This window comes from Bos mutus, chromosome 8 (genome assembly GCF_027580195.1).
Source record: "Bos mutus isolate GX-2022 chromosome 8, NWIPB_WYAK_1.1, whole genome shotgun sequence".
NCBI lineage: Eukaryota > Metazoa > Chordata > Mammalia > Artiodactyla > Bovidae > Bos > Bos mutus.
In genome coordinates, this window is record NC_091624.1 from 17,545,626 (window position 1) to 17,572,367 (window position 26,742).

General features: G+C 39.3%; 1 protein-coding gene across 4 annotated transcripts in view; it reads right to left on the minus strand.

Annotated features, from left to right (window-relative positions):
- Positions 1-365: 365 nt before the first annotated feature.
- FKTN (fukutin) overlaps positions 366-26,742 on the minus strand; it is a 74,024-nt gene continuing 47,647 nt past the window's right edge. For 2 of the 4 annotated variants that reach the window (XM_005909294.3, XM_070375171.1), the window contains one exon: positions 16,375-23,483. In XM_005909294.3, coding sequence (XP_005909356.2) covers positions 23,270-23,483 — 214 coding nt within the window. In that variant the 3' untranslated portion in view covers positions 16,375-23,269. Of the gene's footprint in view, positions 607-16,374; positions 23,484-26,742 lie in introns of those variants that run through there. The other 2 variants (XM_070375170.1, XR_011465055.1) reach the window with 2 other exon arrangements.

Genomic DNA, 26,742 nt, shown 5'->3' on the forward strand with positions numbered 1-26,742 from the left:
ATAACTCCAAAAGGAAAAATCTGTCCTCCAAAAACTGAACAAGATTATTTCTTTTGATTTTATTATGAAATGTTATATATTATAAATATTTGTAAAATATATAAGGATACTAAAAAAATATAATCAAATAAACGGTGCATAGAACACATTCAAAAAGTAAACTATAAAACAGACAACTAAAGATGGTGTTTTCACTATTTAAAATTTTAGCCATCCTAACTGCTGTGCTGGGATAGCTCATGGTGGTTGTAATTTGCATTTCCCTGATAGTTAATGATGCTGAACATTTTTTAAGTTATTAACTATCAATTCTGTAGTCCTCTACTTTACTTTTCTATTATTAATGACAACTTTAACTCCTTCCAGAAGATGTTTTTACACTTAACACCCTTACTTAGCAGTTTATATAGAGTTTTGGTATTTGTTACATAGGGGACTAGTCAGGGACGCATTCTAGGAACAGCGGAAGATATCAAGTTAGGTTAGAAATAAAAGGAGTAGGGAACTCCCTGGTGATTCGGTGGTTAGGACTTGGCGCTTTCACTGCTGGGACCCGGGTTCAGTCCCTGGTGGAGGAACTAAGATCTTGTGAGTCATGTAGCTCAGCTAAAAACAAAAAACAAAAGGATTAGTATCAAGGCAGACGTTTTCACAACATTTTTAGAAAATGATATATTAAGGAAGAGGAATATGCTGAAATTCAGCAGATTTTATATTTTTGTGTTCAAAGGAAAAAAAATAAAAGCCCAAAATACAAAATATGATGAGGCAGAGCTGACAGAACACTTGGAAGCTCTGACTACAGAGTCACTCCTCATACCAGTGACAACACAGAAAACGGTTTCTAATTATCAGCTGAACAAGATCTGGTTTATTCATATTTATTGCAGGAAGATCACATGGTATATTGATGGGAGAAATTTTGAAAAAAAAAAGGTAATTTCTCTCTCTATCCCCTTGTTTTACTGAGATATAAATTGACATCTAGCATTATATAAGGGGTACAGCAGAATCATTTGATATATGTACATACTGTGAAATGTTTACTAGCAAGTTTAGTTAACATCCATTATCTCACATAGTAAGACATTTTTGTTTTCCTGTGATGAGAAATTTTAAGACCTACTCCCTAACGACTTTCAAGTATACAATACAGTATTGCTAACTAGAGTTACCATGCTATGCATTACCTCCTCAGAACTTATCTTATGCCTGTAAGTTTGAACCTTTTGACCACCTTTATCCAATTACCCCATCCCATACCACCTGCTCCTGGCAACCACCAATCTGTTCTGAGCTTGTTTCTTCTTAGATTCTACATATACAATCATACAATATGTCTTTCTGTCTTTTATTTCCCTTAACATAATTCCCTCAAGGTCCACCTATGTTGTCACAAATGGCAGGATTTCCTCTTCTTGTGGCTGTATACTATTCCATTCTGTAAGCATACCACTTCTTATCCATTCATTTGTCAATGGACATTTAGGTTATCTTCATAGCTTGGCTATTATAAATAAAGTGGCAGTGAACAGGGGGTATAGATATTCCTTCAGAAGAGTAATGTCATTTCCTTTATACTTACACAGAAGTGTAATCATTGGATCATATGGTTCTATTTTTAATTTTTTAAAATATTATTTTATTTTTAAACTTTACAATATTGTATTAGTTTTGCCAAATATCGAAATGAATCCGCCACAGGTATACCTATATTCCCCATCCTGAACCCTCCTCCCTCCCCATACCCTCCCTCTGGGTCGTCCCAGTGCACCAGCCCCAAGCATCCAGCATCGTGCATCGAACCTGGACTGGCGACTTGTTTCATACATGATAGTATACATGTTTCACTGCTATTCTCCCAGATCTCCCAACCCTCTCCCTCTCCCACAGAGTCCATAAGACTGATCTATACATCAGTGTCTCTTTTGCTGTCTCATACACAGGGTTATTGTTACCATCTTTCTAAATTCCATATATATGCGTTAGTATACTGTCCTGGTGTTTTTCTTTCTGGCTTACTTCACTCTGTATAATAGGTTCCAGTTTCATCCATCTCATTAGAACTGATTCAAATGTATCCTTTTTAATGGCTGAGTAATACTCCATTGTGTATATGTACCACAGCTTGCTTATCCATTCATCTGCTGATGGACATCTAGGTTGCTTCCATGTCCTGGCTATTATAAACAGTGCTGCGATGAACATTGAGGTACACGTGTCTCTTTCCCTTCTGGTTTCCTCAGTGTGTATGCCCAGCAGTGGGATTGCTGGATCATAAGGCAGTTCTATTTCCAGTTTTTTAAGTATTCTCCACACTGTTCTCCATAGTGGCTGTACTAGTTTGCATTCCCACCAACAGTGTAAGAGAGTTCCCTTTTCTCCACACCCTCTCCAGCATTTATTGCTTGTAGACTTTTGGATGGCAGCCATTCTGACTGGTGTGAAATGGTACCTCATAGTGGTTTTGATTTGCATTTCTCTGATAATGAGTGATGTTGAGCATCTTTTCATGTGTTTGTTAGCCATCTGTATGTCTTCTTTGGAGAAATGTCTATTTAGTTCTTTGGCCCATTTTTTGATTGGGTCATTTATTTTTCTGGAGTTGAGCTGTAGGAGTTGCTTGTATATTTTTGAGATTAGTTGTTTGTCAGTTGCTTCATTTGCTATTATTTTCTCCCATTCTGAAGGCTGCCTTTTCACCTTGCTAATAGTTTCCTTTGTTGTGCAGAAGCTTGTAAGTTTAATTAGGTCCCATTTGTTTATTTTTGCTTTTATTTCCAATATTCTGGGACGTGGGTCATAGAGGATCCTGCTGTGATGTATGTCGGAGAGTGTTTTGCCTATGTTCTCCTCTAGGAGTTTTATAGTTTCTGGTCTTACGTTGAGATCTTTAATCCATTTTGAGTTTATTTTTGTGTATGGTGTTAGAAAGTGGTCTAGTTTCATTCTTTTACAAGTGGTTGACCAGATTTCCCAGCACCACTTGTTAAAGAGATTGTCTTTAATCCATTGTATATTCTTGCCTCCTTTGTCAAAGATAAGGTGTCCATATGTGCGTGGATTTATCTCTGGGCTTTCTATTTTGTTCCATTGATCAATATTTCTGTCTTTGTGCCAGTACCACACTGTCTTGATAACTGTGGCTTTGTAGTAGAGCCTGAAGTCAGGTAGGTTGATTCCTCCAGTTCCATTATTCTTTCTCAAGATAGCTTTGGCTATTCGAGGTTTTTTGTATTTCCATACAAATTGTGAAATTATTTGTTCTAGCTCTGTGAAGAATACCATTGGTAGCTTGATATATTTTTAATTTTTTGAGGAAACTCCATACTGTTTTCCAGAGTGACTATATCAATTTACAGTCCCACCAACAGTATACAAAATTTTCCCTTCACCTGCACTTGTTAGCTCTTCTCTTCTTTGATAATACCCAGTCTAATGAGTGAAAAGTGATATCCCATTGTGGCTTTGATTTGCATTTTCCTGACGATTAATGATGGTGAGCAATTTTTCATGTGTCTGCTGGCCATTAAAATATCTTCTTTGAAAAAATGTTTCAGTTCCTTTGCCCACTTAAAAAATTGGATTTTGTTTTGTTATTGAGTTGTATGAGTTCCTTATATATTTTGGATATTAACTCCTTATTATACATATACTTTGCAAATATTTATTTCCAGCTCATAGGTTGCCTGTTGGGGGCCAGAGTGAGGTACTCCGCCCGTGACAACGGTCATGAGGAAGGAGGCTCGACATACGCAAAGGCGGGATCGAGCCTCAGGAGTCCCCCTGGAACTCCTCGAGCGTCTACCCCCATAACCAGAGCCTGCCTACTTTACTACTTTGTGCTCTTACCTACATCTCTGACTTTACGGGGGGCTGTCCCCCACCACCTCTTTCGGAGAAGGAGTTAATCTAGAGCTCCAGTTAATAATAATTCCTGGGCATGATAAGAGTGTTTTAACCTACAAACTCCTCTGAAGGTTCTCTAGCCTGCCTGATAGGCTCGTTGGGCCACATGTGATTGCTCACAGCCTCCCAACCGTGAGAGGCACGAGATGCTTTAAACCCTCTAAAAACAGGTTCTTTAGAAAAGTTAGAAAACTATAAGTATAGTGGGCTAATTAGAAATTGTGTTGGTGAAGGGTTTTTCATTTGTTGAGCCAACATTTGTTGCTAAGTCTCCATATCCCCTGCCCTTACACACATTAATGAATATATAGAAGGAATAAGTATTAACCTTTGATATTAATCACGTTAGACCTTAGGCTAAGTAAATTCTTTCCTTAACTAAAACCCACTACACCCTCACCCTGTAGGAATGTAACTTTATTTGGGTGGCATCTGTTTTGAGACTAATCAGCCCTGGAGAAATAAGTGTCCTGACTGACTGACCGCTATCACAAGGAGAGGGTCGTAAATTGTCAGCAGGCCCCCCTGGCCAGAAGATGATGTAACACCCCTAAGACCTCTGTATACATTTGTGTGAAGCACCTGACTTTAATAAAAGTCAGGACTGCTGTCCCCACGTGACTTTTGTATAACATCTCAGTGTATAAAAACAGACTCTGGAAAATAAAGAATTGGGATCAGTTTCTCGAAATACTGGTCTCCCCATGTCGCTCTCTCCCTCTGGCTGAGTCTCCATCTGGAGCGCGGAACCCACCATGCTTACTAATTTTGCCTGGGCTTCTAAGATCCGACCGGGGAGGCCTCAGTGTCTCCTCTCCTTCGGGAGAACGGAAGGACGCCTGCGGCCTACGTAAGTGGTGCAAGCTTCTTGTCTTGAAGTTTTATTGGTCCCCCGCGTAAACCAAGCTACTCAGCCTCTTTTCTCCACTGAATTTTCCTACTGAGCTATCCTTATTCTATTACTCTTTATATCTCTAATTAATATCTAATTGAAGCTATCGTATCCTGACCCTCGCCGACGCCGTCTCTCCTTCGAGTACCCTGGATCAGCCGGGGCTGGTCCCCGGCAGTTGCCCTTTCATTTTGTTGTTTGCTGCCCAGAAGCTTTTTAATCTGATGTAGAATCTCTTGTTTATATTTGCTTTTGTTGACTATACTTTTGACGTTATATCACTGACAAGATCAATGTCAAGGATTTTTCCCTTTGTGTTCTTCTAAGAATGTTATGGTTTCAGGTCTCATATTTAAGTTTTCAATCCAGGTTAATTTTTGTGACTGGCATGATATAGGGTCTACTTTCATTCTTTTGCATGTGACCATCCAAATTTTCTCATCCCCATTTACTGAAGATTCTATTTTCTCTATCAATTATTCTTGGCTCCCTTGTGAAATATGTTAATTGTATATGCATGTGTTTATTTCTATTTCACTGGTCTATATGTCTTTTTAATGTCAATACCATACTGTTTTGATTACTACAGCATTGTAATTAGTTTGAAATCAGGAAGGGTGATGCTTCCAGCTTTGTTCTTCTTTCTCAGGATTACTTTGGCTATTGCTTTTGGCTATTTCGCTAATGATGCTGAACATCTTTTTAATATGCTCTATATACCTTCTCCAGTGAAATATCTGTGTTTCTTGCTCATTTTCTAATTGCATTTTTTAACTGTTGAGTGTTCAGTTCTTTAATACATTCTAGATACTAGTCTTCTATCACCTATGTCATCTTCAAACATTTCCTCTTAAGACTGTATCTTGACTTTTCATCCTCATCTTCTAAGCTTCTACAGAGCACTGTGTGGCCTGTGGGATCTTAGTTCCCTAACCAGGGATTGAGCCCAGGCTCTCAGCAGTAAACGTGTGGAGTCCTAACCACTGGACTGCCAGGGAATTCCCTGAGTTCATTTTTATACAAAGGATGAGCTTCTTTCTTTTTTTTGACCTATGGCTGTCCAAATGCTCTAGCACCAATTGTTCAAAGGGCTACCCTTCCTTTATTGAGTAGATTTTGCATCTTTGTCAAAAGTCAGTTGAGCATTTTTTTTAAATTGAAGGATAACTGCTTTACAGAATTTTGTTTTCTGCCAAACCTCAATGTGAATCAGCCATAGGTATACATATATCCCCTCCCTTTTGAACCTCCTTCCCATCTCCCTCCCCATCCCACCCCGATAGGTTGACACAGAGCCCCTGTTTGAGTTTCCTGAGCCATACAGCAAATTCCCATTGGCTATCTATTTTACATATGGTAATGAAAGTTCCCATGTTACTCTTTCCTCACATCTCACCCTCTCCTCCCCTCTCCCCATGTCCATAAGCCTATTCTCTATGTCTGTTTCTCCACTGCTGCCCTGTAAATAAATTCTTCAGTACCATTTTCCTAGATTCTGTATATGTGCATTAGAATACAATATTTATCTTTCTGACTCACTTCACTCTGTATAATAGATTCTAGGTTCATCCACCTCATCAGAACTGACTCAAATGTGTTCCTTTTTAAGGCTGAGTACTATTCCATTGTGTGTATGTATCAAAACGTCTTTAACCATTCATCTGTCGATGGACATCTAGGTTGCTTCCATGTTGTAGTTATTGTAAATAGTGCTGCAAAGAACAATGGGATACATGTGTCTTTTTCAGTTTTCGTTTCCTCGGGGTATATGTCTACGAGTGGGATTGCTGGGTCATATGTTGGTTTAATTCCTAGTTTTTTAAAGGAATCTGCACACTGTCTTCCATAGTGGCTCTATCAATTTACATTCCCACCAAAAGTGCAAGAGGATTCCCTTTTCTCCATACCCTCTCCAGCATTTATTATTTGTAGACTTTTTGATGATGGCCATTCTGACTGGTGTGAGGTGATATCTCATTGTGGTTTTGATTTGCATATCTCTAATAATGAGAGGTGTTGAGCATCTTTTCATGTGTTTGTTAGCCATCTGTAGGTCTTCTTTGTAGAAATGTCTGTTTAGGTTTTTTTCCTACTTTTTGATTGTGTTGTTTGTTTTTCTGGCATTGAGTTGTATGAGCTGCTTGTATATTTTGGAAATTAATCCTTTGTCAGTTTTTTCATTTGATATTATTTCCTTCCATTCTGAGGGTTGTCTTTTCACCTTGCTTATAGTTTCCTTTGCTGTGCAAAAGATTTTAAGTTTACTCAGGTCCCACTTGTTTACTTTTGTTTTTCTTTCAGTTACTCTTGGAGGTGGGTCATAGACGATCTTGTTTTGATTTATGTCATCGAGTGTTATGCCTATGTTTTCCTCTAAGAATTTTATAGTTTCAGGTCTTACATTTAGGTCTTTAATCCATTTTGAGTTTATCTTTGTATATGGTGTTCTAATCTCATTATTTTATATGTAGTTGTCCAGTTTTCCCAGCACCATTAATTGAAGAGGCTGACTTTGCTCCATTGTATACTCTTGCCTCTTGTGTCAAAAATAAGGTACCCATACGTGTATGGGTTTATTTCTGGGCTTTCTATCTTGTTCCATTGTACTATATTTCTGTTTTTGTGCCAGTACCATACTGTCTTTATGAATGTAGCTTTGTAATATAATCTGAACTCAGGAAGGTTGATTCCTCCAGCTCCATTCTTCTTTCTCAAGACTGCTTTGGCTATTCGGGGTCTTTTGTATTTCCATATGAATTGTGAAATTTTTTTGTTCTAGTTCTGTGAAAAATGCCATTGGTAATTTGATAGGGATTGCATTGAATCTGTAGATCGCATGTGGTAGTATAGTCATTTTCACAATATTGATTCTTCCTACCAGGAACATTTTTTTTTTTTTTCCTGCATTTCTTTTCCATGGGGATGGTCTTGATCCCTGTCTCCTGTACGATGTCATGAACCTCCGTGCATAGTTCATCAGGCACTCTGTCTATCAGATCTAGTCCCTTAAATCTACTTCTCGCTTCCACTGTATAATCATAAGGGATTTGATTTAGGTCATACCTGAATGGTCTAGTGGTTTTCCCCACTTTCTTCAATCTAAGTCTGAATTTGGCAATAAGGAGTTCATGATCTGAGCCACAGTCAGCTCCCAGTCTTGTTTTTGCTGACTGTATAGAGCTTCTCCATCTTTGGCTGCAAAGAATATAATCAATCTCATTTCGTGTTGACCATCTGGTAATGTCCATGTGTAGAGCCTTCTCTTGTGTTGTTGGAAGAGGGTATTTGCTATGACCAATGCGTTCTCTTGGCAAAACTCTATTAGCCTTTGCCCTGCTTCATTCTGTACACCAAGGCCAACTTTGCCTGTTACTCCAGGTGTTTCTTGACTTCCTACTTTTGCATTCCAGTCCCCTATAATGAAAAGGACATCTTTTTGGGTGTTAGTTCTAAAAGGTCTTGTAGGTCTTTATAGAACTGTTCAACTTCAGCTTATTCAGCGTTACTGGTTGGGGCCAACAAAGGTCCATCTAGTCAAGGCTATGGTTTTTCCATTGGTCATGTATGGATGTGAGAGTTGGACTGTGAAGAAAGCTGAGCTCTGAAGAATGGATGCTTTTGAACTGTGGTGTTGGAGAAGACTCTTGAGAGTCCCTTGGACTGCAAGGAGATCCAACCAGTCCATCCTAAAGAAGATCAGTCCTGGGTGTTCTTTGGAAGGACTGATGATAAAGCTGAAACTCCAATACTTTGGTCACCTCATGCAAAGAGCTGACTCATTGGGAAAGACCCTGATGCTGGGAGGGATTGGGGGCAGGAGGAGAAGGGGATGACAGAGGATGAGATGGCTGGATGGCATCACTGACTCAATGGACATGAGTTTGGGTAAACTCCGGAAGTTGGTGATGGACAGGGTGGCCTGGCATGCTGCGATTTATGAGGTCGCAAAGTGTCAGACACGACTGAGTGACTGAACTGACTGACTGACTGACCAGGAACATGGAATATCTCTTCATCTGTTTATGTCTTTGATTTCTTTCATTAGCGTCTAATAATTTTCTGTGTACAGTTCTTTTGTCTCCTTAGGTAAGTTTATTCCTAGATATTTAACTCTTTTTGTTGCAGTGGTGAATGGGATTGATTCCTTAATTTTGCTTTCTGATTTTTCATTGTTAGTATATAGAAATGCAAGTGATTTCTGTGTATTGATTTGTATCCTGCAACTTTGCTAAATTCACTGATTAGCTCTAGTAATTTTCTGATACTATCTTTAGGACTTTCTATGTACAGTATCATGTCATCTGCAAACAGTGAGAGCTTTTTACTTCTTCTTTTCCGATGTGGATTCCTTTTCTTTTTTTTCTCTGATTGCTGTAGCGAGGACTTCCAGAACTATGTTGAATAATAGTGGTGAAAGTGTACACACTTTTCTTGTTCCTGATCTTAGGGGAAATACTTCTGTTTTTTACCAATGAGAATAATGTTTGCTGTAGGCTTATCATATATGGCCTTTACTATGTTGAGGTAGGTTCCTTTTATGCCCATTTTTTAAAGAGTTTTAATTATAAATGGGTGCTGAATTTTGTCAAAGGCTTTTTCTGCATCTATTGAGATGACCATATGTTTTTTATCTTTCAATTTGTTAATATGGTGTATCACATTGATTGATTTGCATATATTGAAGAATCCTTGCATTCCTGGAATAAACCCAACTTGATCATGGTATATGAGCTTTTCGATGTGTTGCTGAATTCTGTTTGCTAAAATTTTGTTGAGGATTTTCGCATCTATGCTCATCAGTGATAGTGGCCTGAGGTTTTCTTTTTTTGTGTTGTCCTTTTCTGGTTTTGGTATCAGGGTGATGGTGGCCTCGTAGAATGAGTTTGGAAGTGTTCCTTCCTCGGAAATTTTTTGGAAAGAGTTTTAGAAGGATAGGCATTAGCTCTTCATTAAATGCTTGATAGAATTCTCCTATGAAGCCATCTGGTCCTGGGCTTTTGTTTTTGGGGAGACTTTTTTTTTTTTTTATCACAGCTTCAATTTCAGTGCTTGTAATTGGGTTCTTCATAATTTCTATTTCTTTCTGGTTCAGTCTTGGAAGACAACTTTTCTAAGAATCTGTCCATTTCTTCCAGGTTATCCATTTTATTGCCGTATAGTTGTTGATAATAGTCTCTTATAATCCTTTATATTTCTGCATTGTCTGTTGTAACCTCTCCTTTTTCATTTCTAGTTTTGTGGATTTTATTCTTTTCTTGATGAGTCTGGCTAAACGTTTGTCAATTTTATCTTCTCAAAGAACCAGCTTTTAGTTTTATTAATCTTTACTACTGTTTCTTTCATTTCTTTTTCATTTATTCTGCTCAGATCTTTATGATTTCTTTCCTTCTACTAATTTTTTTTTTTTTATTCTTCATTTTCTAGTCATTTTAGGTGTGAAGTTAGGTTGTCTATTCAATGTTTTTCTTGTTTCTTGAGGTAGGATTGTATTGCTATAAACTTCCCTCTTGGGACTTCTTTTGCTGCATCCCATAGGTTTTGAGTTGTCATGCTTTCATTGTCATTTGTTTCTAGAAATTTTTTTTATTTCCCTTTTGGTTTCTTCAGTAACCTGTTGGTTATTTAAAATGTGTTGTTTAATCTCCATGTGTTTGTGTTTCTTACAGCTTTTTTTCTTGTAGTTGGTATCTAGTCTCATAGCATTGTGGTCAGAGAAGATGCTTGATATGATTTCAATTTTCTTAAATGTACTGAGGTTTGATTTGTGACCCAAGAAGTGGTCTATCCTGGAGAATGTTCCATGTGCACTTGAGAAGAAGATGTATTATTCTGCATTTGGATGGAATGTTCTGACATTATCAATGAGACCCATCTCATCTAATGTATCATTTAAGACTTGTGTTTCCTTATTAATTTTCTGTTTTGATGATCTGTCCACTGGTGTGAATGGAGTGTTAAAGTCTCCTACTATTTTTGTGTTACTGTCAATTTCTCCCTTTACGTCTGTTGGTGTTTGTCTTATGTATTGAGGTGCTCCTATGTTGACTGCATAGATATTTACAATTGTTTTGTCTTCCTCTTGGATTGATCCCTTGACTGTTATGTAGTGTCCTTCTTTATCTCTTGTAATCTTCTTTATTTTAAGATCTATTTTGTCTGATATGAGGATTTCTACAGCATTCTTTTGCTTCCCATTTGCATGGAATATATTTTTCCATCCTCTCACTTTCAGTCTATATGTGTCTAGAGTCTGAAGTGGGTTTCTTGTAGACAGCATATATATGGGTCTTGTTTTTGTATCCATTTGCCCAGTCTGTGTCTTTTGGTTGGAGCATTTAGTCCATTTACATTTAAAATAATCATTGATATATATGTTCCTATTGTTACTTTCTTAATTGTTTGGGGTTGATTTTGTAGATCCTTTTTCTTCTCTTGTATTTCTTGACTATTTAAGTCCCTTTAACATTTGTGGTAAAGCTGGTTTGTGGTACTGAATTCTCTGAACTTTTGCTTGTCTGAAAAGCTTTTTATTTCTCTATCAATTTTGAATGAGATCCTTGCTGGGTACAGTAATCTTTGTTGTAGATTTTTCCCTTTCAGTCCTTTAAATATATCCTGCCATTCCCTTCTGGCCTGCAGCATTTCTGCTGAAAGATCAGCTGTTAAGCATATAGGGTTTCCCTTGTATGTTACTCCCTTGCTGCTTTTAATATTCTTTATATTTAGTCTTTGTTTGATTAGTTTATGTCTCGTTGTGTTTCTCCTTAGGTTTATCCTGTATTGGACTCTTTGTGCCTCTTGGACTTGATTGACTATTTCCTTTTCCATATTGGGGAAATTTTCAACTATAATCTCTTTAAAAATTTTCTCATACCCTTTCTTTTTCACTTCTTCTTCTGGGACCCCTATAATTCTAATGTTGGTGTGTTTGATATTGTCCCAGAGGTCTCTTAAGAGCATCCTCAGTTCTTTTCATTCTTTTTACTTTATTCTGCTCTTCAGAAGTTATTTCTACCATTTTATCTTCCAGTTCACTGATTCGTTCTTCTGCTTCAGATATTCTGCTATTAATTCCTTCTAGAGTATTTTTAATTTCAGTAATTGTGTTGTTTGTCTCTGTATGTTTATTCTTTAATTCTTCTAGGTCTTTGTTGATTAATTCTTGCATTTTCTCCGTTTTGTTTTCAAGGGTTTTGATATTCTTTACTATCATTATTCTTAATTCTTTTTCAGGGAGTTTGCCTATTTCCTCATTTATTTAGACTTTTGTGTTTCTAGTTTGAGCCTTCATTTGTGTAGTGTTTCTTTGACTTTTTTAAAGTCAAAGAAATTTTTTAAACTTATTTTTTTAAACTTATTTTGTTTGAGGTCTCCTTTTCTCAGCCTTCAAGGTTGAATTCTTTCTTCCTTTTGGTTTCTGCCCTCCTAAGGTTGGTCCAGTGGTTTGTGTAAGCTTCGTATAGGGTGAGATTTGTGCTGAGTTTCTGTTTGTTTGTTTGTTTTTCCTCTGATGGGCAAGGCTGAATGAGGTGGTAATTCTGTCTGCTGATTATTTGGTTTGTATTTTTGTTTTTATTGTTTACATGAGGCATCCTGCACAGGGTGCTACTGGTGGTTGGGTGATGCCAGGTCTTGTATTCATGTGGTTTCCTTTGTGTGAGTTCTCACTATTTGATACTCCCTAGGGCTAATGGAGAAGGAAATGGCAACCCACTCCAGTGTTCTTGCCTGGGAGGTCCCAGGGACGAGGGAGCCTGGTGGGCTGCTCTCTACGGGGTCGCACAGAGTCGGACACGACTGAAGTGGCTTAGCAGCTTAGCAGGGCTAATTCTCTAGTAGTCTAGGGTCTTGGAGTCAGTGCTCCCACTCCAAAGGCACAGGGCTTGATCTCTGGTCAGGAACGAAGATTTCAGAGGTGGTTTTTTTTATGGCATTAAGTGAGATTAAAACAAATATCCAAAAGTGAGAAACCAAAGATGAACCCCAGACAAATAACAGTTACAAAATCAGGCAAATAATAATAATGGAATATACACATATACATATCCACCCATGACCAAAGTCAAAACAATCCAACAAAAATAAAGTACAATAGATTGACCTGGCAAACAAAGGAAATAAAAAATTGTATTTACCAGTTAAGAACAAAACTAACTAAAGTACAAAGTGGAAAACAAAACCAAAGCAAAGTACCAAGTGGGGAATAAAGCAATGAAAACAAAAATAACACATATGTTGAGAGGAAAGGAACGAAAGAAAGAATAGATAAGGAAAGTTAAATAGAGGTAGATGAAGAAGATTTATATACAGTAAAGATTAACTGCAAGGGGAAAAGAACAGGAGGAAAGGCAAGCTAAGGAATAAATGTAGAAAAAATATAATAGGTTTAAAATAATTAAAAGTTAAAAATATATAAAAAAAAGAAAAAAAAAAAAAAAAAAAGAAGAAGAAAAAAAAAAAAAAAGGAAAACACCACAGAACGCAAAAAGCCCAATGTAGATGCAGAGGTTTAGAACAACAATAAAAATGTGACTGAATATACAGATATACATATACACCCATAAGCAAAATCAAAACAGTCCAACAAAAATAAAGTACAATAGATTGACCTGACAAACAAAGGAAACCAAAAATTATATCTACCAGAACAAACTAACTAAAGCACAAACTGGAAAACAAAAGTAAAGCAAGGTGCCAATTGGGGAATAAAGCAATGAAAAAAAAAAACTAACAAATATGTTGAGAGGAAAAGAAAGAAAGAAAAGAAAGAAAGAATAGATATGCAAAGCTAAATAGAGGTAGATAAAGAAGATTTATATATATTAAGGATTAACTGCAAGGGGAAAGAACAGTAGGAAACGCAAACAAAGGAATAAATGTAGAAAAAATAATAATAGGTTTAAAAATTAAAAAAAAAAGAGAAAAGAAAAATAAAAAGGAAAACTCCCCAGATTTGCAAAAGCCCAACATAGAGGCAGATGTTTACAACAAAAGGAAAAATGTGACTGAGAAAAATAAAGTAAAAAGAGAAAAGTTCAAAAGCTTAATTAGATTTCATAGTGCCAATAAAGGAGAGGGCAATGGCGACCCACTCCAGTATTCTTGCCTGGCAAATCCCATGGATGGAGGAGCCTGGTAGGCTGCAGTTCATGGGGTCGCTAGGTGTCGGACACGACTGAGCGACTTCACTTTCACTTTTCACTTTCATGCATTGGAGAAGGAAAAGGCAACCCACTCCAGTGTTCTTGCCTGGAGAATCCAAGGGACGGGGGAGCCTGGTGGGCTGCCGTCTATGGGGTCGCACAGAGTTGGACATGACTAAAGCGACTTACCAGCAGCAGCAGTACCAATAAAATCAACAACTACAACAGAGGGGCGGAGAAAAGGAAAAAACTCCAAAAGAATCTACAGAACAAGCCAAAACATAAAAATAATAAATGTTTTTCTTGAGTCACTGCTGTCAAGAGTTCTTTCACTTGCTGGGAGTCACAGTCCACCTCACCTCCCTAGGATGCCCTCCAACACTGTGCTGATCTCTGGACCTGTTGTGGGGACAGCTCAAATTCTAATCTGGTCCTACTCCTCTATGTTTTGTCTCCAATGTCCACAGCTATCAGAACTAGTGCGTTTTCTTTTGTGGGAGCTCTAAATGACCTTTTATATATTCTATAGACACAGAGTCTGCCTAGTTGATCATGTGGATTTAATCTGCAGCTTGTACAGCTCGTAGGAAGGTTTTGGGTCTTCTTCTTTAGTCACACTGCCCCTGGATTTCAATTGTGGTTTTATTTCCACCTCTGTGTGTGGGTTGTCCACTGGGGTTTGCTCCTGAGGCTGCCCTGAAGGACTTGGGTTTACCCTTCTGAGGGCCAGGTGTGGAGGTGGTGCAGCTGCTTGGGTTGCAGGGGTTCTGGCAGCACCAGGTACTTAGGGTAGTTGGCAGGTAGGGCAGCAGGAGATATAGTGCTTTAGAAAGGTATGGCAACCAGTATTGGCCAATACACTCCAGTATTCTTGCCCAGAGAATCCTTCTCCCTGACAGAAAAGCCTGGAAGGCCACACTCTATAGGGTCTCAGTCAGACACTCCCAAAGCAACCCTGGTTGCATTGATGCAAGGCTTTTTTGCCTGTGACAGCTCTGCCCCAGTGAGAGTTGAGCATGAAGTTGGCGCAGCTGCTTGGCTTGTGGGGACCCTGGCTGTGCTAAATGTGCAGGGACACAGACTGCCTCGGCTGCAGGAGTTATGACCCTATCAGAGTCTTTTTTCAAGCCTCTTGTAGCTAGCGATCAGAAGGCCTCTTTGGCCAGTCTTTCTCTGTAGCTCTGTCCATTCAGGCACTTAGAGAGCTCCCTTGCCTAGGGTCCTGTTATTCAGCATGTCAGGCACATAGAGGGGGCCCCCCCTGGCTGGGGTCCTACTCTGTAGTTCAGTGCATCAGGCGTTTGATGGGCCAGCCTTTCTGTTGTTCAGCTGCCAGTGCTGGCGTGTTGGGGGAGAGAGGCTATGCTGATGGCGCCACCCCTATGCGTGACTCAGCAGTTTCGCCTTCCACGGGCACCCAGCTTTCCTCCATAGGCATTTCCTTCCACAATCTTTTCCCTCACATCCCCTCAATCCGTCTCTCCATAGTCAACAGCAGCCCTCACCTTGGGATTGCTCCACAATCCCTAAACCCCAGCTCCAGCTGCTGCGCCTTCCAGGAGATCTATGTCCCTGTCCAGGGTATATATGGCTGTGGCCAGGACTGTCTGATTCTCATTCCATTTAAGCTGCCACAGATCAGCTGTTTCATTCTCAGCCTTAAATGTTTCTCCTCTGACTCAGACAATTGCCCTGATGTGGGCATTGGACCCCTGCTTCTGTTTCCCCATTCGCCAAGGTCAGGTCCAATCCTAATAACACTTCTGTTTCTCCCCCTACTTCCTTCGTCCTACGGAGTTTTGCATGGGTCTACCTGTTCTTTTCCGCTGGTCAGGTACTCCTGTCTGCTCTCAGCCGGTGTTCTGCGTGCACTTCTGTGTCTGAGGGTGTATTCCTGATGTATCCATGGAGAGAGATGTACTCCATGTCCACCTACTCCTCTGCCATCTTGTTCTCCAGTTGATCATATTTTTATGTCAGTCTCTAATTTCCTTTTTTCTGCTCCATTGATCTATGTGTCTATCGCTTTACCAACACCATTCTGCCTTGATTACTGCATTAGTTTGCTAGGGCTGCCTAACAAAGTGTGACAGACCAGGTGGCTTAAAATAGAAATTTATTTTCTCACAGTTCTGGAGGCTAGATCAAGCTGTTGGCAGGACTGGTTTCTTCTGAGGGCCTCTCTCCTTGACTTGTAGATGGCCATCCTCTCCTAAATCTTCACCTGATCTTCCCTCTGTGCTTGTCTGAATCCTAATCTTTTCTTATAAAGATACCATTCATATCGAATTAGGGTCCAACCATAACACCTATCTCACCTTAATTTGAGAAGTACTGTACTGGTGGCAAGATTACTATTTTACTAGATTGCTTATGAATGTTAGTGGCTATTATTTCTACTGCAAGCTTTAAAAATAAACACAAAATATCTCAAGTAATTAGAAAAGTTTTATTCATCATCCCAAACAGGATTATATATTACAAATTCTGATCAAAATAATATTAAAGGTGTTTTCAGCAGTACCACAAACTATCTGTACCTGAAGATAAAGTCAAATAGTAAACTAAATGGCAACCCACGCCAGTATTCTTGCCTGGAGAATCCCAGGACAGAGGAGCCTAGCAGGCTACAGTCCATGGGGTCGCAAAGTGTTGGGCACGACTTAGCAACTAAACAAAGTATACACTGAAATTTACTCACATTTGAAATATCACTTTGTTTAGAAAAATTAACATTTTTCTGGTTATGGTGTAGGACACACAAATAGCTACTTTGATTTTTATTTAACAAACACATGAACCATTCCCCATGCTCCGAATGAGTCATCATAAGTCTATAAAATCTTGTAATTTTTTAAATGGTACTTGAGACAGTTTATATTGTTTTATAGAACAAAATACAACACTTCTAATTCTGCTCATACTGCCTTTCAACTCCACGGTGAGAGCTGTGCATAAAAGCATAGCAGCTTGGGCAGCTCCTGAGTTCCAACACAATCTCTGCATTGGGCTGGGTTGGGAGATGGCAAGGAAGGCATTCTAAGATATAAGTTCTGAGAATAAAGAAACGGAGATTTCCCTCAAGAAAATTTATACTTGTCTCCTTTATAAGCACAGGTCCCATACAAAAAGTATTACCACTGAATTGCTCTGAGTTATAAGCTATAATTAAGATTTTAGTCTGATGTGGAACAGCTTAAAATAGCATCACAGACCCTGTTGATTCTTGCCTAGTTGAAACAGAAACATAAATTTGGGTGAAGAAGGTGGAAATGATTATCAATTCCCCTTTAATAATACTGATATAGGTATTCATGGGCACAGAAAATTAAGTAAAGTAAGTATTCCAAATTCTCTCCCTCTCCAAATCACTTATACCTGATTTTGGCTGGGCAGAGATTTACTAACAAGGAGGTGAGGGTTTACTTCCAGGAAAAGCTATAATATTGAGACAGAAGTTCAGGGCAGAGCAAGAACCAAATATAGGGAAGTACAGAGAGTGATCTGCTTGGGACCTAGGAATGAGGTGGCATATGGAATAGCATAAGGAGACCCTAGAAGAGAAGCACTTGACCAATAAAATGAAAATACCTGTTCTATTTAGAGAAGGAAGCACCATGGTAATATCTTTGAATTCATAAACCATACAATTCAATGCCTTGTTATAATGAAACATTCTTTTTTTCCCTAAGCAAACTTAGTCATGCAATCTTCGGAGTAGGGACTATGTCCTACCCCAGTTTCTCCCATCCCACTTGAAGAATAATTAGAAAAGGATTTCAAGTAAGAAACAGAACATTTCTTGAGTATTTACCTAATTCTAGGTTGATACTAGGTACACTTCATTTAATCCTAACTTTAAAAAGTCAGAAATATCCATCATTTCACCAATTCACTCATATGGAAACTGAAGCTATGAGGTTCCCTACCAAAAATCCCACATAATGAAGCTGGGACTCAAACTCCCACCTAATTTAAAAGTTTGTGCCCTTTTATGCTAATATGCAACTTTCCGTAAGTGACATGTTAGAGGTGACCTATGGCACCCCACTCCAGTACTCTTGCCTGGAAAATCCCATGGATGGAGGAGCCTGGTAGGCTGCACTCCATGAGGTCGCTAAGAGTCGGACCTGACTGAGTGACTTCACTTTCACTTTTCACTTTCATGCATTGGAGAAGGAAATGGCAACCCACTCCAGTGTTCTTGCCTGGAGAATCCCAGGGATGGGGGAGCCTGATGGGCTGCCATCTATGGGGTCGCACAGGGTCAGACACGACTGAAGCAACTTAGCAGCAGCAGCAGCAGCAGCCTGGGTTGCAGGTCAGGAAGCAACAGTTAGAACTGGACATGGAACAACAGACTGGGTCTAAATAGGAAAAGGAGTACATTAAGGCTGTATATTGTCACCCTGCTTATTTAACTTCTATGCAGAGTACATCATGAGAAACGCTGGGCTGGAGAAAGCACAAGCTGAAATCAAGATTGACGGGAGAAATACTAATAACCTCAGACAGATATGCAGATGACACCACCCTTATGGCAGAAAGTGAAGAAGAACTAAAGAGCCTCTTGATGAAAATTAAAGAGAGTTGAAAAAGTTGGCTTAAAGCTCAACATTCAGAAAACGAAGATCATGACATCTGGTCCCATCACTTCATGGCAAATAGATGGGGAAACAGTGGAAACAGCGTCAGACTTTATTTTTCTGGGCTCCAAAATCACTGCAGATGGTGATTGCAGCCATGAAATTAAAAGATGCTAACTCCTTGGAAGGAAAGTTATGATCAACCTAGATAGCATATTAAAAAGCAGAGACATTACTTTGCCAACAAAGGTCCATCTAGTCAAGGCTATGGTTTTTCCAGTGGTCATGTATGGATATGAGAGTTGGACTATAAAGAAAGCTGAATGCAGAAGAATTGCTGCTTTTGAACTGTGGTGTTGGAGAAGACTCCTGAGAGTCCCTTGGACTGCAAGGAGATCAAACCAGTCCATCCTAAAGGAGATCAGTCCTGTGTGTTCATTGGAAGGACTGATGTTGAAGCTGAAACTCCAATAATTTGGCCACCTGATGCAAAGAGCTGACTCATTTGAAAAGACCCTGATGCTGGGAAAGACTGAGAGTAGGAGAAGGGCATGACAGAGGATGAGATGGTTGGAGGGAGGCCTGGCGTGCTGCGGTCCATGGGGTCACAAAGAGTCGAACACGACTGAGCGACTGAACTGAACTGAACTGAGCCTGGGTCTTAGTGACAGAGGAAGAGGAGGAAGAAAGAGAAATAGCTGTTGGGACATTTCTTCAGAGAAATCCTCTTGATTGATCAAAAACTAGAATTTTTCCCAGGCTTTAAAGCTGTTACAAATTATGACTATGTGTTAGAAGGTGGGAATGTGGCACTTTCTCTGACCAGGTTTTGAGGGAGAAATGTCCCCTGAGGATTTATAACATGGAGAAAAAAAAACTGTTCAGTTTCCAGAAGATAGAATTAGGGACTTACAGACACTGGCAGCCTTAGCCTTGTGACAGTGGGTAAGGGTTTACGGAGTGAGGGAACTCACTGTAAGTGTGTTTCCTAGATACAGCTCTGGTCCCCAATCTATAACCCCCTGCTTTCCTATGTAATTTCTTGCTGTCCTATGTGCCATTTGAAGTTTTATAGCCTATAAGGCTAGAATCCATGGTTTAGGGTCACAAAGAAAAAAGAAATGAGCACATTCTATTCTCAATTACTTGCATCCATAAGAGAGTATCAATAAAGAGGAAGAGAAAGGAGTCTGCAGAAACTGGCACTTCGTGGACTGGTGCTAATGGTTTCCTGGAGAAGTGGAAGGAACAAGTAGAAATGGGATACATCTTGAGCCTAAGGGAATCAGGTGCTCCTGGATATTAAGAATATCATGACCAAAGGCTAATGCCTCCAAACATGAACTATTTCACCGTTTGGAGATAAGTTATGTTTTAGATAAAGGTATGAAGACAGTGTAAGCATTTTGGACAAGAAAGAAACACTTCCCTTTATCACCTCAGGCTCTCAATCTGAGAAGAAAGATATTAAGTGGGGAATGGCAAAAACATCCTGTAAACTTCTCGGTCAAGCATGTTAAGCAGGCATAAAGATTCTGTGCTGTGGGACTTCCCTGGTGGTCCAGTGGTTAAGACTTGGTGCTTCCTATGCAGAGGACACAGATTTGATCCCTGGTTGGGGAACAAAGGTCCCACATGCTGAGTATAAGCGTTAGTGGCTCATTCATGTCTGACTCCTTGAGATCCCATGGACTGTAGCTCGCCAGGCTCCTTTGTCCATGGAATTCTCCAGGCAGAAATAGTGAAGTGGGTAGACATTCCCTTCTCCAGTGGATCTACACAACCAAAAACAATTTTTTAATTAAAAAAAAGACACTGTGCTGTGATCAGTGAAACAGGCATGTACTGGAAGTCATGGCACTCTTGAGTTAAGAGACCCAACTGTTTCTTGCTCAGCTCACTTCTTTCTGTGCTTATTTATTCAGCTATAAAATAAAATTATTTATTCAGCTATAAAATAAAAGGGTTAAAACAAAAGTTGCAGTGAGGCTCCCTCTGGCTCTGAAAATTCAAGTGCAAGCTGATTTTCACATGAGTGCTAATGTGTTTGGGGAAATGGTGGCACACATTCTGCCATCTAGTGGTCATATTTCAGGGTTTGTCCCACTGCTCAGCTTCTCAGGATGGCTCCATTTGGAGAATTGAGATTTTATTCCAGGATCCAGATGTCAGCAGTTGCAGCAGAGGCGAGAAGGACAAGAGCTCCCTGCTTAGAGAAGGAATGAGTGGCCACCTGGTTGTCAAGTGAGAGACTGTCAATCTTGACTCCCAGGAGCTCTCTGGGGACATCCATGGATGTATAACTTCTACCAAGTTAACATAAGAGGTTTTCTCCTGCGAAGGCAGGCAAACTGTACATGGAAATGGTCAGATTAGGAAAATTACTGTTGGAATACACAGGTGAGGAAAGAAAAGTGATCTGATGAGGTGCTGATTAGTGGATCCAAGGTCTCTGGTCACTTAGCAGAGTGCAATGGTTAAGAGGCACAGAATGAAGTATAACTGAATCTGTATCAGAGCAAGCCTGGCCTTCAGAGTTTAGGGAAGGGCTTTCATTCTGCCAGCTTAGGGTAGAATCCCAGATCTGAAGCCTGTGAAACCAGAAGACAGTCCAAAATAAGGTATTTGAGCAGCCAGTTGTGTACAGGGGGATAGATATGGAACCTCTATCAGTGTGGACAAGATAGTTTAGATTCTGAACCCTCAGGGACAGATAAAAAGAAATAACCTAAACAGAGAGGGTAAGACCCTCCCACCCTGGCGAACAGTGGGAAACCCAACCTGAAATGGGTAGAAATGTGTAGTGTATGTACTTCTAGATGTTAAGTTTGTGCAAACATTTCTCACTAAACAAGCTGGATTTTGCCCAGGAACACTAAAATTACCTGTTAAATTTTTTCGATCATGAAAAAGAAAAAGTTAAGGTTCAGCTATTTAGAATTTGGGTAAAATTTCTATGGGCTGATTTTATAGCAAAGAGAAAGTTGATTACAATGACCTGTCATTTGGGGACAAGTTTACTGGTAACCCTAAAAACTTAATTATGTTATTTATGAGTAGACCCAATGACAATGCACTGAAAGTTCATCCTAAGAGAGGAAGGTCATTGGTTATTATGTATCAAAAAAAGTTTTTGTTATTTTTTAATTTGGAGTGGTATGGTCATAGGTTGTACCTTTTCCCAACCTTGCTTTGGGAAAACTTTCAGCCCATTCTCTCTTCTGGTTTCCATCTATGATATTACTATTATTCTCTAGTTTTAGAGGAAAATCTGCCAGTTTGGTCCAGAAAGTAGTCCTAAGCAGCCTAGATAAAATGTAACATGGCTTCCTATCCTAGACAAAGAAAAAAATAGCATGCTTCCTGTGCCTGATATCCCTTTACCTGTCACTTAGAATACACAATCAAAGTGATTCATGAAGAGATGGGGAGACACAGCCATTCCAACCCACACAGAGATGTATCTTAAAGGGAGAAAGGAAACCAGGGGTTTCAGACTGGGCGGTACTTGATAAAGCAGGGATGTCTCAGTTCTTGCCCCCCCCATATTTAATAGATAGGACAACTGGGAATGGATAAAAACTTTACAAACATGATGATCTCAGGTGGGGAACAGCTGCCAGGTTTACCACTTATGTGCATTTCAGAGTCCTGATGTAGTGTTGGAAGAGGAGAGGAAACAGGCAGGTTTACATACCATGGAAATTGGTTCCTAGGCCATGAGTGAAAGATATGGAACTATAATTGATGAATAAATACAATGAGAAGTACATTTAGAAAAAGTAGAGATATGTCTATTAATATTTTAGTGTTAACATTAAAATTGGGATTTATAAGGATTATAAATTCATAAAATATTAAGTGACCATGAATCGCTCATATTTTACCTATTGATTGAGAATGAAATAAGGAAAATAAGTTTTATGAAATCACAGCCCTTTTGAAATCATGTCTGGTAGCATAATCTCACTTGAATAATTGGTCAAACGAGTATTATCAGGTCAATGAAAATATTCTCACAACAGCTGGAAATTGAAGCATCACACACACACACACAAGCTTTCTTTTCACTTCAAATATGAAAATAGAAGGTGTATGGAAATTTACATATCTTTGACAAGACTAGAAATAAACTGTCATTTTCTTAGATGATGCCCTGTGCTCTAAATCAATTCCACACCAGGTTGCTTGTAAAAGGAATCGCCTCACATCTTTTCTTGACATCACTTGAAATCTGAGCACTTGATTATTAACTCAGCCTCCACAACCTTAAAAGTAGCCCTAACATACAGGCTTAAAGGACTTATTCCTTTTTACTGGTATATACCCTTCCTTAATTGCACCTGGTAAGCCCACCTTCCAGTACAAACATTATTTAACATTCTGAAAGCACTTGTAGAACATATCATATTCTATATAAGGAATATTCTTCAAAGGGTGAGGGGGTTTCCCTCAAAGGAACTGGGTTGCTTAATAAACGGAGGGTGAAAAGAGGCAGCATCTGTCTCACTCATGTCTGCCTCGCCATGGTAACCTAGGATTGCACCTGGCACATGGAGACTCTAATAAATGTCAGATGAGAGAATTATATCAGATGGCTCAGGAGTTAGGACTCTCTGTATCTTCAAACTTCTCATATTTCTTTGGTTCCTACTTACGTTTGACATGTATCTTTTTAAACAGTCATCTCCCTTTTGTGCAGGAGGGGAATTCTATTAATACCATTTTGACCTACTGTCTCAGTACAACTGGATAACTTCATCCCACTCAGAAACAGGCCAGACTCCATTGGGCTGCACGTTGGGGGGAGAACGCTTCCAGTCCCATGTCTTTACAGGAATCTTCCAGGTCTTACCATAGTTGGCTTCGATATATTCGACGGTTTCACAGGGCACACGAAACTTTGTGTCTACAAACTCAGTCCAGCACAGTGTAAACTTGGGAAACAGGTATCTGTGGCAAAACAGGCAATGTGGAGAGGAGTTAGGCTCCAACAGCGTAAGTTTGGCTAAGGAACCCACAGCTAGTGTACTCTGGGCCAAAGGACAGTCCCCTTCCACTGAACAGCTTTGGGGAGCAGATACAGGGGACAGTTTGTTGTTAGTTGTCCAGCATCTCCTTCCTTTTCTAATGTTAACTGTATCCCAATTTCACTCCCCTAGTCCCAGTCCCTACGGTCCAAAAACAGCACACTCCAGTCCTAGGCTCCAGAGACGGGTAAAAAAGACTCAGACCTAACCAGTAAATTATAGTCACTACGTCAGGGAAGGGAATTTATAAAAATTAGGCAAATGGAAGTCATTCTTGGAATTTCTGTTGGAACTACCGGGGGAAGAAGTGTTCTTGTGCAGAGGTTTCTAAGCTGTGGGATGGAAGCTGAGAACTGCTGGTGGCCATCTTTGCTGTTAGCAGGGAGAGCCTGTCTGAGACTGCGGTTAAAGCAAAAAGTTGCCAAAAGATGGAGGTAAATGATAAGAGTCTGGAAAACCCTGGGGAAGTGTTTGGGTTTGGCCGTGACAATTCCTTAAATATATAAATATTCTTTTTTAATACATTTCTAGTATTTGAAATTCGTATACATCGAGGGAGGCACGTATAGCAAGTGAGAGAGGAAACACAACCTTCCTAGTTAGCCAGAGAACCTAAATCAATCCTGGAAATATATGACATTTTCTAACAAGAGCGTCACAAATACTGTGTCTTTGTGACAGGTCAAGTTAATTTCTCTGTCCTGGGTTTCACTGTGGTCCTAAATGGCTTTTGATAATGCTAGATAGCTAAAGAAGAAATTCCCAGTCTCAGTCAGAGTATTTCTTAGACTCTTTTTCTAACTTGTACAGTAGTGAGAATTTCATACCACAATATGTGAACACGGTAAGACCCAATATACATTGGCTTTTTAAGCAAAGCTTCACCCCACCCCCTCCTCAGATGCAGGAATAGAGATCCTATGCTTGGATGTTCTGGATTTCAACAATAATTCTCTGAAAAAACAGTTATACAAACCACCTTCTTCCTGCTCTTTTATCACCTTCCCTTTTTAATTTCTATTCTTAGTCTCAAACTTTTTTCTTTCCTATTTTTAATAGGTTGCACATCATTAAATCTCTATCAAATTCAAACTGCTACTAAAAGAACCTAACTAAAGAACACTAAAATAAGCAGCATGTGTGTAAGGTGATGCTTCCTTCACAGCATGGACTTTTCAGGGAAAAAGACAGGCATGACTCTAAGATGCTCTCCCAGGATTCTTCCTGGCTTCCATTCCTCACAAGAACCCCCCCTCCCCCCTCCCCTTTTTTTCCTTTCTTTCTTTCATCTCAAATGCAAAAGAATCTCTCTAAGCTAGCCCAAGGAATATGTTATAATGAATTTAACTCAACTCATAGCAGAATTATTTCAATTAGTTAAGTTTTGTTACTAAAACACGTTTCTTAAAGGTATTTTGGATCAGTAAAAAGCTCTATATTTACAAAGGAAACCAGCAGGTTTGTTAGATTTAAGTTTATATAGTTTATATTATAGACTGTGTTGTTGCTTTCGGAGAAATATTTCTGTGTTGTTGCTTTCTGAGAAATATTTCTTTCCTTCACAACATGGTAAGAACCTTTAGTAACAAGATTTGAAGTAGCAATACCAGAGATGAAAGAAATGTAAACTATCAGAGGATTAAATAAGAAAGGAACAGAGAAAAAACAGATTCAAAGTGTAATCATATTATAGAAAAAGGGATCTAACGGGGATGTTCTTCAAGGAAAGGTCAGTTCTCATGCATTTTGCTTCTCAATATCATGTTTTACTACCAGATGAACTTAAAGCCACAGATGAAAATGACAGGCTGAACAATCCTAAAGAAAGCAACAAGTCCCTTCTACCCAAACCAATAGGTGCTGGCAGTTAATAGACAATCCCAGCTGGCTTCTATGAAAAGAAGGCCACAGCAAATTTCAATGCTGAGGAAGAAATAGGATACAGCATAGTTCCACCATCTGCTGGTCCCAATTTTACTCTGCACACTCATATTCATGGAATTGCTTATTTTGCCATGAGATATAACCATCCCTCATCAGCCTCTACCATCCGCAATCAGATGCTGGTCAGCAGAATGTCCACCTGTTGCATCTTATCAAGTTGACACACTGAAGTTGAAATGAGACAGAAATCATGGTCTATCTAGTAAAATAGGCCAGGAAACTTCTCTCTCAAATTTTATCCTCTACAGTTTTAGGAAAGAGGTACAAGAATGAAAAGAATGAAAAAACGTCCCATTTAGATCCCTGGCGTGCTGCAGTCCACACGGGTCACAAAGAGTCGGACATGACTGAGTGACTGACCTGAACTGAACTGAAAAGAATGAAAAACCAGGATGACGGGGTGGGTGAGACTACTACAAGTTTTATCAAAGCTTTCATAAAATAAAATGTTCAAAGCTTTCACTGAACAATGAAAGATTTACAAACAAAAACAAAACATTTAAAATATATAAAGAATCTTAAAATTACTCAAAGACAATTTAACTCAAATGTTAATTTTTGTTCCTAAATAGAAATATCCCTAAAACTGTGGTCTTCTTTTCGCCAGATAATTTTTAAGCCTTTCAGCAAAAAGAAAACTCCAGCTTCCTAGGAAAAGAGGGAAGGTAAACAAACCATAAAATGTAAAAACTGACTGTAAAATGGGATTGTGGAGAGGAAGTTGTGGGGGTAGGGTGTTAAGTGACTCAGAACACCACGCTCTGTCCAAGTTACCAGTGAATAATAACTAAGACTATAATATAGTCGATGTTATGTTAGCTTTTAAAGCCCAGATTAAGTTCTCCTAAGCAGTTTTTACTTTAAAGTTCTGAGATAGGATCAAAAACGTGCACAGATTTAATTCAGACTAAGCAAGCCAACAAAGGTCCATCTAGTCAAGGCTATGATTTTTCCTGTGGTCATGTATGGATGTGAGAGTTGGACTATAAAGAAAGCTGAGTGCTGAAGAATTGATGCTTTTGAAGTGTAGTGTTGGAGAAGACTCTTGAGAGTCCCTTGGACTGCAAGGAGATCCAACCAGTCCATTCTGAAGGAGATCAGCCCTGGGATTTCTTTGGAAGGAATGATGCTAAAGCTGAAACTCCAGTACTTTGGCCACCTCATGCGAAGAGTTGACTCATTGGAAAAGACTGTGATGCTGGGAGGGATTGGGGGCAGGAGGAGAAGGGGACGACAGA